The sequence below is a fragment of the Carassius gibelio genome, chromosome B5, assembly GCF_023724105.1.
Source record: "Carassius gibelio isolate Cgi1373 ecotype wild population from Czech Republic chromosome B5, carGib1.2-hapl.c, whole genome shotgun sequence".
NCBI lineage: Eukaryota > Metazoa > Chordata > Actinopteri > Cypriniformes > Cyprinidae > Carassius > Carassius gibelio.
The window spans coordinates 26,055,110-26,069,107 of NC_068400.1; the positions used below are offsets into that span (position 1 = coordinate 26,055,110).

At 37.7% G+C, this 13,998-nt stretch overlaps 2 protein-coding genes across 6 annotated transcripts in view; both read left to right on the top strand.

Moving 5' to 3' along the window:
• The window catches only part of kiaa0825 (KIAA0825 ortholog), a 126,166-nt gene extending 115,094 nt beyond the window's left edge, over positions 1 to 11,072 (top strand). For all 4 annotated transcript variants that reach the window (XM_052556455.1, XM_052556458.1, XM_052556456.1 and 1 more), the window contains one exon: positions 10,799 to 11,072. In XM_052556455.1, the coding sequence (XP_052412415.1) occupies positions 10,799 to 10,910 (112 nt within the window). In that variant the 3' untranslated portion in view covers positions 10,911 to 11,072. The remainder of the gene's footprint in view (positions 1 to 10,798) is intronic.
• A 946-nt stretch (positions 11,073 to 12,018) lies between these two features.
• The window catches only part of fam172a (family with sequence similarity 172 member A), a 163,449-nt gene continuing 161,469 nt past the window's right edge, over positions 12,019 to 13,998 (top strand). Inside the window, exons 1-3 of one of the 2 annotated variants that reach the window (XM_052555756.1) lie at positions 12,019 to 12,164; positions 13,332 to 13,467; positions 13,604 to 13,705. In XM_052555756.1, the coding sequence (XP_052411716.1) occupies positions 13,368 to 13,467; positions 13,604 to 13,705 (202 nt within the window). In that variant the 5' untranslated portion in view covers positions 12,019 to 12,164; positions 13,332 to 13,367. The remainder of the gene's footprint in view (positions 12,165 to 13,331; positions 13,468 to 13,603; positions 13,706 to 13,998) is intronic. The other variant, XM_052555757.1, reaches the window with a different exon arrangement.

Consider the following 13,998-nt stretch of genomic DNA (forward strand, 5'->3'; position numbering starts at 1 on the left):
AAGGTGAGTGGAGTGCTAAGAAAGTTTAAATAAATCCATTGCTTATCTATTCCATGGCTCTGTCACCTGATGTAAAGGCAAGTATTTCATTATAAGAGGGGAAAAGAAATTGCCGGCCGATATGCATCTGTAGATTAGGGGGGCCAACATAATAATAAATTATGCCGTGTTTGAAAACATACACAGACATAATTAGGTGGCATTTGATATTAAATGAGGTAATAGGATTGACTTATTTATCTCCGAAACACCCCAAAAGTTCCATTAACGTGTGGAAAAATGAGCTGTTTGAAATGGTAAGAGCGCTGGAGCTGTGATCAGATTTGACTAAGCCCCCCTTCGCGAAGTTGAAAGACTGTCTTTTTGCTTGGAGATCACCGTACCCCGCTGGGAGTTTTGGGAAGGGAATTGGAGATCAATGGATTTACTGGGTAATCAGTTCACTCCAGGCCTGACGGACGAAACACCCGAGCACCGAGACTATTAACTAATCATGTCATTATGGTGACCGCCACCACCCGCGCCTCTATACTCGGACTCCCCCTGACCGTCAGCCACTCCCAGCAGAGAGCAGATACAGGAATGTTGTTGAAGTAGAAAACAGAAGAAGCATGCACGCAATCTTCGATTGAGCCTCGAGTCGCTTTTACATCCTGCTCGGGCTCCCAGAGTGCTGGTTACATCCCTCTTCCTCTTCGGTTATTATGCTGTAAAGGTTGAACCCGATGCAAATTCAAAACACAGGGAATAAGATGAATTACTTCTCCCTCAAAAAAAATAAAAAATAAAACCCTGAGAAACTTTCCCCCATATCAACATATTTATGTTTCCGCACTGCTAGCGTCACTCATGACTGCGGTCGTCCCCTGTGAGTGTACGCGCGCGTGTCTGGGTGTGTTTTACACTTAAAATATGCATCGCTTACAAAGGGAGTCTGTTGAATAAATGATAGTCTACATCTTAGAGGCGTATCTAGGTGAAATCAGGATGGATCTCTTTTTGTTGCCGCGCTCAGCTGGGAGCGGTGAGAAACAACTCGGGTTGCGTGTGCGAATGTGTGTGTGTTTATAAATACGGAGCTTTGTTCATTCATTTATAAGGCCGCGGCTTGTTGAGGTTGGGGTTGCTTTGGGGAGCTGCGGGCGCCAGGGGTTTTGCTAGTACAGGGTGAGGTGGTGTGTCGGCAGGTCCTTCTGTGGTAAAATAAGAGCTGTCATACTGCTCTCGGGGTGCAGCGAGGGCCTGTCAGGGAAGACTGATTGCCTCCGTGGAGCTGCTTGATCCCTGGGACCCGGAGGCTCGCTGGAGCCATCAGCAGGTGTCTAGTGCTGCTGCTTGTTACTGCTTTTGTGAGTGTTATGACAGGAAGACCATCACTGTCTTTCTGGCGAACAACACACAATGCGATGGCTTCCCTTGTTTACTAACAATTTAGCTTAGCATAAGTTACCTCTAATTGGCGTCGAGAGTACGAGTGCGAAGTGGCGAAATAAAAACGGGACCAAGGAGCTTCAGTCTTGTCAGGGGCCGAGCCAGCAGCGATGTGACTAAGAGGGCTAATGATTTAGCTCAAGTTATGGGGCACCAGCTCGCTGGCTGCTATTTCTGTGAGAGGTGTCATCCAGACAAGGAGAGTGCACTCTTGACAAGAGACAGAGTCAAGGGCAAACAGAGCACTGCTGCTGCTTTATTTGACAAACTGCAGTGGAGGTTAAGAACTGGGTGTGTTTGAACGAACTCGCCACTTGGAGGGCGACCATGCATGATCAATGTCTGTTGGCCTCTTAACAAGAGTGCATACACTCTCAAGGAACCGTCTGCCAGGCTTTAGAACGGTGTTCGCTCTCATTAATGCAACACAAGTCTGATAAAGACTGCACTCTGGTCAGATCGGTTTGCTCGAAATAAGGACGTGAACAGTTAGCAAACGTGTTTCGGTGCAGTTTGTGATGCAAGTTTATCTTCATGAAACTTAGATTAAGAATTATTACAAAAAGTACCATGGTATTAGCATAAACATTAAAATGATGGGAATGTCATGTTTTTTGGGCAGTACTTTAACTTTTAAAGTATATTACAGTACTATTTATGATAGACGCATGCATATGATAATCAAATAGCACTATGATATAAATAAGAGGTCCTATTTATTTATTTATTTTGCACTTAACCTTTCATTATAGTAGATGTGAAATGAACGTATCTTTTTTTATATTTTGAAATGGATATTTTTCCTTGGCATCACTGCTTGTTTGGTCTCTGTTACGTTGATTGATATTGAAAATGTATATTTGGTAACATACATTTTTTTTGTTTGTTAATGAAAATGAACATTTTTAACCCAGTGACAATTTTTCATTTAATGATCCAGAAGGGTGCTCATGGGCGCCCCTTTTGTAACGACATTGTGCCTGCACTGGTGCTTTCATAGTTCACGCAGGTCTGCGACCCATCAGGTATGCAAAGGCTGAAGGCATTTTTGAACTTTTGAAACATAGACCTGAAACCTGCTACACCACCGTGTGTGACAGCTCGATTGTTCCCCAGTACACAGCGTGGCATGTCGAAGTGAGCTCTGCCAGCTTTTGGTCTAAAGCAGGTGCACGGGTCCTGACCACGTTCTCTGATGTTTCAGAACCAATCAGTTTAAAGAGTTCGAGAGTTTAAAGCCGTGGCATGCATGTGAGACCTTTCTGCTCGCCATTTCAAGGGCAGCTGCTGGAAGAGCTGTCTGTGGTCCTTTGATCACATGCTCCACCGCTTGGCTTCTCTTTCACGCTCCCCCGCGCTCCTGAGGTCCCGGGTCTAGCCTGCCTGCTGGCCCGCCAGTGCTGCTGTGGTGGCGTTTGTGCTCTGGAGATCAGAGTGGAAGAAGAAGGTGGGGAGGAGAGATGATGGATGAGAAGGCCTGGAGCGAGGTGATGGAGAGTAGCATGGAGCGAGAAACAGTTGCGGATGGAATATGTGCTGCACTGTGGGTGTTCTTAGATTGTGCTGGCAACAGCCGCAGTTAGAGATGTGTTATGTTCATTTTATAGAATATTCTTTGATGAATGAATTGCCTTTATATATTTTATTACTATTATTTGCCCATTTGATCTCTTAGATTTGAACGTCATTTTAATGGCTCAATTATTTTAATTTAAATCTATTTTATTATTTTTATTATTTGGACAGCAGGGAATATGTATTGGGTATAGTAAATAGGTATAAGAAAAAGGCTTATCAAAAAGCTTATTAAAATTAATTAATTAAAGTACGTTAAACAATTTTTGTCACTGTTCGATGTTCAAAGTAAAATCTGTGTCATGACGTAAAGCCAGATAAGAACCACTGTGCAAAAATATTTTTGTTGCTGTTGTCAAATTTTAGGAATGTAGGAATGTACTTGCATACAGATAACATCAGAGAAATCTTCAAAAAAGGTTTTGATACAACAGGATTATTGCAATGACACCACTCTGGCTCAAACATTTTTCTGTATTCAACAGTACTTTTCAGATCTGTAGGTATTTGAACAACCTTTTCTCTGCAGAGCACCTCTGTGGTTTCCAAAGGGCAAAGCCATAAGCATGAAATGAACTGGATTCCTCACATCCCAGGGCAAGGCCAGAACGGCCGGTCCCTGTTCTGAGCGCTCTCTCCCATCAGAACATCTCCTCTCCTCCGTGGCATGCATGGAAAGCCCTGACCTTTTCAGAAAGTTGAGCACTTTAAATATTTAGGTTTGGGTTATGATGGATCCTTGAAGTGCTAAGCATGTGCAGAGCCTCTGATTAGCGTGACTTGTCAGCTCGCCATTTCTTCGCCCGTGTTGAGCATCACATTGCTCTTTGTTTGACAGAGGCACATTTAAACAAACACGGGTACCTGTCGGCAACTGTGCTGGTAGTCTGTTTGCCCGAAAAACATGTAGAGGAGAGGAAAACCACTCTGCTAGCTGACAGCTAGTCTAATAGCCTCTGCTGTTCCTCTCCTTCTTTCTTCTCCTAAATGGGGCTGCTCAAGCAGTACATGGCACAGTGTTAAGATAGCCCAGAGTGGGCCGGACTCTAATGTGATAGGAACAGTGAATAGAAGTGCCAGAGACTGTTACCTGGCTTGTTTTTCAGGTTTGACCTGTGAAGAACCACTGGTGCGGATCCTAGTGTGAAGATAGATAGCTTCAACACAATGACATGGGCACCATCTAAATGTTAAAACTGGCCTATGTGCAGTATACTTCAAATCTATTAACACATTTATTAATATATCACGTAAGATATATCAATATAATTACATTACGTTTTTTTTTTATATTATGGCTATAAATGTGTTTTAATGTCACTATTAAGAAGGATTGTATGATCTCTGTGTTTAAATGCAAGTTATTTTAAGTGTACCTGAAGTGTACTTAGTGCAATAGTTCCCCTATTAGATCAATCAAATATACTTCAGTTGGACCTCAGCACTGCTTCCACACAATAAAAGTGCATTAAGCACACAATTAGTTGTTCCACTTTACCAGACTTTAGGTATACCAGTTTAGTATACAAAAATATAATATTTTTGGTAGCACTTTATTTTACAGTCCTGTTCCTCATGTACATACTATGTACTTATTATAGTAATTACAATAACTATGTAATAACTAGTTACTAACCCTGAACCTATCCCTAAACCTAACCCTTCCTCATGTAGTTACCTTGTATTACCAGAACTTTCTTAGATAAATACACTGTAAGTACACTATAAGTACATGTTAGTACACGTACTGTAAAATAAAGTGCAACCATATTTTCATTAAGCACATAAATAAAAATCAGGGGTCGGGAAAGGTCCTCGAGCCGGGATTCAAACTCAGGGCAACTGAAATGCAACAATGTTATATATCAGCACGCCGCCAACTAGGCTATTGCACAACAGAAGAGGGTTGTTTTTTTTCATCACTTTCAAAAGTTAACTGAAAACAGTGAAGAACGGTCAAACTGACATTCTATGTGTATGTAATGTTAAGTGAAAGCTATTTTTAAGCTAATGAATTTAACTAGATGTTAATGCCTAAATGTAATCTCATTCTGTCTTTACATATCCAAAAATATGTATTTCACCAGTGAATAGCATACCTTTGTGAATTGTAACGCTATGCATAGAATACATGCAGATAATTGCAAACAAGCACAACATGCAGGCAAACACGGCTGGAGGATGTCAGTGAGCTGATTTCTGCTGGACTATATGGAATCTGTAAATATATGGCTCATAATGCATGTAGACTGATCTTTATGCAGAGGAAGAGCCGAGTCAGCAAGAGTGGTATTAATGCATGAAAAATGAGCTGCGCCAATAAGACTGAAAGACCACATCACACCGGGCTTATTAAGATAGAGAAGCCCGCTGAATTACCTGCCTGACACTTAGTATTTGTCAGGAAACATTAAAAGACTGGAAACTCAGTGAGGACACATTAGATATTCACTACTATGAAAAAGAGGCTCAGGTTTGACTTATTACCACGTCTTGTCACATAGTGAAAAACCGGGATGGTATTACACCTGTGCTTTTTGATTGATGACCTGAATGAGAAATTTTACTTTATTGACACATTTTGATTTTCTACTGTTCTTTGCAGGTGTGCATCCATACTGTACGCCCCAAAGTTAGAGATTCTACGTTGACATTGATAAATGGAAGTACTTAAGATATATGCTCTTAACATCATAGGTGGACACAGACAGAAGTTATTGAGATGTTTACTAGGTAATTTTACCATGTATCTACATATTCTCTCCTTAAAAAAAAAAAAGGAAAAAAAAAGAAAACCTCGACCCAGTTTCAAATTTGCACTTAACACTTCCTCTGTGGCTCACATTCTCATTCATCAAGCATGTTTGTCTCACTGACAAGCTGCAGACCACCGCCTGAATATCAATATCAGCTAAGACAACAACGGCAAGCACCGGGCGAGTAACCTTCAGCTAAATGTCATTCTGCTTAATCCTATTTGAAAATTAAACATTGAAAAAACCTTTAGCGTCTTCACTTCTTCCTCTCCGACCCTCGCCTTCCCTCTCTCTTGTTCATTTCGGCACGTCCCTGACATTTGTAAATATTGTGTTTTCCATGTGTTCTCCATTATTTGTTATTTGTTTGTAGCGCTGAAGTAATGAGTGACCAGAGATGAGAGACTGAGGCCGTTTGACATTTGCCTGGGTTGTTTCCTTCTGGCGCTTCAGAGTGTGCTCATATTTCCTGTACAGTCTTATGGCGCAGTCACGCTAGTGAAATTTCATGGGCAAAAAAGGTCTATTGTTTGACTATTGTCAATGGAATAACAATGTATGAAGCACAGTTCACACAGAAGTCATTTGAAGTCACTTTCTGTCACTTGATGGAGTCAATTAATATTGAGTAATATCGATTTGACTGCACTGACACTCAGATTAGAACATAAGATTAACTGAATTGAGCTAAATAATTATAACATTGTCTTCTGTAGAGCTGCTTTATTGCTTGATCAAATTTGTTCATAATTCATGAATTTTTCAACATCAACAATGCTGATGAACTGAAATGAATCAACACTCAATTGACTGGAGCTGAATAAAATCTGTCTGGCTTAAAGGGTTAGTTCACCCAAAAATGAAAATGAGACTGTGTTTTACTCACCCTCGAAGCATCCTATGTGTGTGACTTTCTTCTTTCAGAAGAATGAAGGCCTCCTGTAGTGAATCCATGTGTTTTTTTTAAAGAAAAATATCCATATTTCAAATGTAATAAACAATTTTCTCTCACTTCCGTAATCTGTCAAATGCGGAAGCCATTCCTGTGGATGATGCTATACGTATGCGAGAAGGAAGCAAAGTTTCCTTATTTTAGCAAAGGAAAGCCAGTCTGGTTTATATCAAAATCCTGCAACATTTTACTTTGCAAATGCTCAGTTTTACTTCTAATTCATGACCAGCATTTAGTGTTTTTCTCTATCCGCGTTCGTCAATTATCATGCAATGCTGACGTCTTACGTAATCCTCCGAAATAGCTTCCATGTATGGCAGATAACGGAAGTAAAAAAAAATAAAAAATGTTTATTACATTTGAAATATGGATATTTTTCCTACAAAAACACATGGATTCACTACAGGAGGCCTTTATTGCTTTATACTTATCGCTGCATTGATCTTGTTTTGTAATGGATTAATTTTACACATTTATAGCTGAATTAAGACAACACTGAACTTACTAGAACTAAATAATGACACTATTGACGCTATAGCCGTTTACATAATTATTTTTTACTTTTTTGTTTAATACTGTTAAGCTGTTTTGATCAGCACTAAAATTTATAAAATTTATAAAATGTATATATATATATCTCGATACATACATACATTTTAACAGTAAAAATAATGAATCAGTTAACATTTCTCGGATGACACATTTTGACTCTGTCAGAATCCATGTCATGCACAAAATGTCAATAAGCTGCAACGGGTCTTCAACCAAAAATAAATGAATTAATAAAATGCTAGATTAGCAATATTTCATTTTTGATTAGCTGGAAAATCAAAAGCCTGCTCACTGGCGGCTCAAAAAAAATGACCGTGACATGATTTATCACCCTGAACATCATACTGTTCAATTAAAGTAAAAAAGAAAAAGGCAAAAAGTATTTATTTCTAAACTCCTTATCAAAGATTTGATGGTGTGTACTAGCTATAATACTGTGCATCGTTGTCTGTTGTATAGTGTTCATTTTCATAATAACAAATTGATTTCTCATATTTGCAATGTAATTTCTTGTTTGGGTATTTTATCTCATAATTGTGTCCCTGAAGATCCTGGTGCCCCAGGGCCTTGCCCGAGGACCGCAATCCTTCTAGCCACCAGTGCAGGAGAAAAAGAAAGTGAGAGACGACAGAAAATAAATGCGCAAAACCCACACACACTCATCTGTCGAGCTGTTGCTGTCAGGTTCAGGCCCAGTGGTTCTGTTAAGGTGACTCTGACAGGAGGAAAGAGACGCTGCTCTGATAGGAGACATGCCCGAGAGGGCGCCATGCATCAAACGCACATATTTACATAAACAAATCCTCCCCATATAGACTGTAATTACCAATGTGACACAGCCTTCCATAGAGGAGAAAAGAGCTTGTCTGATAGCGACACGTTCACAATGACTGAGATGGAAGCTCAATCAATGCGGCCATGTCGCTATAGCTGCTTTATGTGGACAGACCGAGACCTTTGATAGGATTTTGTACCACTACAGAATATATGGACACTATACATCATCATCTGAAAAGGTGCCTTCACCTCACACAGAGAAAGATGAAAGGAGGGGTGCACACACTTTGTAACAAACACAAATGTGTGATGTTGAAAGTCGATCTTTGCGTGAGGAAATAAGCATCGGTGTACAGGTGATGGCTGTGATTGGACACTATAGAATATGTTCTCTTTTTCCACTTTTTCCACACTTAGCAACATGTTACACCCTTTTTTTACCTTAAAGTATAATTTTAGTTTTGAGAAAGCAGTATATATATATATATAGACAACGGTATAAGAGTTCTTAGAACGACTTCCACGTTTACGCTTAATTTCCAAACAGTTAAAATGACAAATAAATGAATAGTCAAAGCTCCACAAAATGTGTGATTTTATGACTGGATGCTTAAAATTGAATGGGAGAATGTAGTTTTAAACAGCTTATTGTACAGGTAAATTAATTGCCGTTCTAATCTAATGCACTGCTGCACTGTAATGCACTCACACAAAGGCTACAGACAGTACTACATACATCATGCACAGTTTGCAAGCACACAAAATATTTCTGCACGGAAATGTATTGTCAACACTGCTCTGTGATTTCTCAGTAAAACACCTTAAAAAAATGAAAAGTTCTAGCATATATTTCTTAAATAAATCCCACAGCTTAACTACTAGTAGAAAGAAGCTGCCAGGAAGAATTAATTCACAAATGCAATCGCTCTCAATAATGCATTCATATAAATGTAATCTTTACTACTTTATCTGTATCTGATTTAGAATGACCAGAAATCTGTGTGAAGTATAACAAGCCAAAGAAAAAAGAACTGAAGAGACTAGTGTGTACAGGATGCAGGAGAATAATTTGGGTGTGCTTACACTTGGCAATCTTAACCCCAAAAGCCTGGTTCATTTGACTACTGTGATCGCTCCGTTTAGCAGTCTCTGGCCTGTTGGAAGAGGTGGGCAAGAGCGCGGTTCAGTTATATTATATATATCAGTGAGTGTAAGCTACCTGTGACCTATGATTTGTCTGTATGTGTATTCAGAGCCAGTGAGCAATGGACTTTCATAATAATAAAATAACTGCGTTAACGTAAAATGATATTATCGGCGTTAATCAATTAATGCATTAACGCAATATAGGCGTTAACTTGACCATACCTTGCACATACATTACATTTAATCACAGAGTGCTAGTCCTTTTAGAGGAAGAGCCTCTTTACTTTTTGTAAATGCCTGTACAGTAGATATTGTGGTCAGAATTTAGGGCTGTCCAAAAATAAGAACTGACTTACACTACCAATCATTTGGAATAATTACGATTTTTCAAGCTCTTGAGATAAGTCTTTATTGCTCAAGGCTGCATTTACTCAATCAAATATATAATAAAAACAATAATTTGGTAAAATGCTATTACAACTTAAAATAAATTGAGTTTGAGTGACGAATGGAGCACAAATGTAGTTCAGGCAAAACACAGTGTGACTGAAGAATCAGCGGACACTTATATAATGAGCTATATAAGATAATCCATACTCACGCTTGTCATAGTCTGTCACACATACATGCACTAGTCAGCCTTTAGTTCTGTTGCACAGACACGCACTTAACCTCCTCCATCCCCAACTCCTCTTTGCAGATACTGCAGAGATGTTCACTAACTGATCGCCCATGGAGATATATCATCTATCCAGCTCAGTTTGCTCAGATTGTTCAATATTTTCACAGTACGGAGATACTCGACTGGTATATAACTGCATATAAAAATATCTGGAAATTGTTTAGGCTTTGGTGGGTTCAAACCTCAGTCTGAACCCCAAACATAAGTTCAAAACCTCTGCAATATTCTGACATTAACAAGTGGTCCTGACTGAACTCTTGTCTATTTGAATGTATTTTAAAATGTCATTTATTCCTGTGAAAGCAGTGCTGAATTTTCTGCAGCCATTAGTCATGATCCTTCAAAAATCATTATAAGGAAACCTGTGACAAATGCGTTCTACAAATTTTTTTTTCAAATATCAAACATGGTTTATTTTTATAGACTGGATAAAATCATAATCTGAAACAAACAAAAAAAAAAAAAGAAAGAAAAAAAAACAAGTTACTGTTCATTGTACACTGTATGGTTTTTTGTGAAATCTGTCAACTCTAGGCAAACTCTGGCCAAAAAAACTACAAATCTAAGCAAAAGTTATGTAGTTTATTCCAGTCTTTAATTTCCAGGTAGACTGATAAAGAAGCCCATATACCCTGGCTACTAGAAATTGATTAATACCAACCTAACAAATTTGAACTGGTGATTTCATCCAACTCTTGCATTTTTGTGTGCAATATGCATCAGACATGATAAACAGACATTGGCAGTGCTACCTGATACAGCACAAGTATAATATTGTTATTTTTCACATTTTGTATACTCACTATTGCCCACAAGATATTGACAGATGACTGTGAAGTTGTATGCTCAAGGAAAATCTCTGTTTTACCTGTGTTTTCTAGAGTTGGCTTAACACACATTTCTGTTTTCTGTGTTTGTGAAATGCAGGTGGGAGATGCAAGATGCTGCAGCACTGGAGGATGAAGAGAAGATTTTAGTGGATCATTTAAAGAAAATATACTTTGATGAAAGCCAAGAAACAGAAAGTACCAGTGACTAACAGAAGAACCAAATGATCAGTGTTCAAAAGTGTATGTAGCTGCTAAGAAGATTGTTGAAAGTGGATGTGCTGTGGATGTGAAATTACAGTTGCAGATCAGTAATAATAATAAAAAAAACACACACATTGTGAATTCTAATAAATCTCAAGGTTTTGATGAAATATGACTCTGTACTGGATGCATACTCAGTTGAAACCTGTACTCCACTGATCTGTTAAACAAATGATAATATAACAGTTATGAGGAAACTGATTTTGGAACTTTACTTCCTGTAAAGGGAAAATTAGAGGCGGTGGTTTCAGTCAGTCATTAAATCTAGAATAATAATAAAAACATTGCATGCGTTGTCTACACAAAATCTGATTATTATAAAGAGATTCTTAAAAACTCTTAATATAATCCAGGAGACCTTGTGGACTTTAAATGAGAAATTTAATAGTGTTTTTGAATGTAGAACTGTTTGCTGACGCATAATGACTGTTGTCATAGTACAAAAAAACTGGTTTGACTGGTTTAAATAAGTTTAATATAAAATTAAATTATATAAAAGTTAAATATTTCATTTGTTTGTATTTTTCTTTTTTCCTGTTTTATTTTAATTTTAGTTAAGTTTTTTTTTATATGTTTATATAGTTTTCATGATTTTTTTAAATTAAAGGTTAGTTTCAGTTATTTTATTTCATCAAGACAAACTAAAAAACTTAAGTAAATAAAACATCACCATGGAAACTTGCTGAAATACAATAAAATGTATAATAAAATGACAGCCCTTGAGAAAACGTACTTTTTTCCTCTGATTTAACAATTTTCCAGTGTACCAGAAATTATATTTATATGGATTATGTGGAGATCTATCTATCTATCTGTCTGTCTGTCTGTCTGTCTGTCTAGAGATTTCACAATTAAATATACTCTACATGTGTTAATTATTGATTCATTCAAAGGCGTGAATTTTCTTTTAGGAGATTTAAACGCTATTTTATTTATAGTACAACAAAATTATATCAAAAACATTAATAGCTTTAGCCTTTTGCCTGTTACCCTAATTGAAATATTTGCATACAGAATGTATCGGTGAGTTTAGTACAGCTCTTCTGCGTCTGTGTGAAAAGCGGCGCTGTCTGTTTAAATCCCGCCAATCGGCTGAGACGTGTGTAACACGCTTCCGTTTCCGAGGAGACGGAAGCGTGTCTTCCTGTTTGGCAGAAGGAGGAAGCAAGATGTGTGAAATCTCACATGTGCTTGTTGTTATGGTACGTGAGCGGAGCGACATGCATGCAAATCCATATTTTCCTCTCCCACTGTCTTCATCTAGCTCTTCAGCAGGGCGATCCGTATGGCTGTGCTTTGTGAAGTTGTTCTCCCATTTGTGTGATGAGTAGTTGTTTATAAACACTGGCTGGGATCCATGCAGGAAATCATGTGCTACTGTGTGTTTACATGCTCCGATCATGTCGCAAACAGCAGATCGCTTTTTCCACTGTTATTATTATTATTTTTTTTTCGAAATGCAGACACTGAGGTTTAGGTGTATTCGAGTCTCTCACTTCAGCACGCTTGCTTTTAGACCTGAACCAAGCTGTTAGCTTAATGCTAGTTCCCAACATAAAGACAGTCTTACCTGTCAGATCAAAGTGCAGTGGCATTAAAGTTCGATTAGATTCAAATCAACGACTTACGTTTGACTGCTTACACACGAACAGAACTCGCCATTAAAACCAGAACGATAACATTAGAAGCTAGAAACTTTAAAAGCTACATTGCACAACAAGTCAACAATTTCTCTCTTAATATCGATGTATTATTATTATTATTATTATTATTTGTGTGAAATAAGTCAGTATATAATCAGTGATTATTTGAACTAATCATAATTACATGTAGTTACCTATCATTAAAAACATGTAATATATTATTACATTTTTGGACAGCTGTTTGTCACAGGACAAGTGTACACTGTCCCAAACATTACTTATTGTTATTGACAGTATTAATATTATTGAAACATGAACTAACTGATAAATCGAAACATAATCTGCATTATAATGTGTCCCAATCATGTGTTTTAATGTTTTGTGATTTAATTCCAATAGTTGTTTTAAAAAGCTTTTTATTATTGACAAATTTTATTATAATTTTGTGTAATATTACACATCATTTGTGACAACTCTGTAGCAGTTTGACAATCAGTCTAATGTTTGAAAATTTTAATTTAATTTAATCTTTAGAATTTACTAGATATTACATTATATTTTATAATGCATTGACATGGATTTCTGTTATTCTTTATATGTATTCATGGTAATGAATTTACAGGCAACTTAGGCAAACTTTTTGTGATGGCGTTGTTAAAATAAAGGTCATAGCACTGGAAGCTTGTTTGTTTGTTTGTTTATTTATATTTATTTATTCTTGATCAGGGTGACATGCAGTAATATTTCTGTAGTGGTGTGTCCATGCCTGTCAAAGCCAGCGTCTTCCTCTTCTGTTTAGTTTGGATAACTATGGCCCAGCTCTTGGCACAAGAAGAAAAAGAAAAAACGACTGCACTAAAAGGTAAAGCCAGCATTTATGAATGCACACGGTGCGTGAAAACATACAAACACAAATTAAATACACATTTTAAGGGGATGTTTTGTGTGCTTGTTAAATATTTACATTGAACATATGAATTCATCCATTTGTTTTTTAGATTTACTGTCCAGGATAGATTTAGACGAGCTGATGAAAAAAGACGAACCTCCACTGAACTTTCCTGAAACTCTGGATGAGTTTGAGTATGCCTTCAATGAGCGTAAGACCTTTTACTTGTCTTTACTCTAAACATTTTTAGACACAGTAAATTATTTCACACTATGTCACGGTGCCATCCAGACCATCAAATAGCATTTGGGCTTGTAGTTTAATAACATGATTTTGGATCTTGTCTGTGGTACTGAAGGTTTGAATGCATTCGAAGTGTGCAGAGGGTTTGATTGGATATTGACAGCAGGCAGCAGGCTGTGATAGCGCTGTCTGTTTCAGAGTCTCTGGAGTCTGTGGCAGCTGAATGGACAAGTTGTGCATGCTATGGGCTGTCAGTGGCTT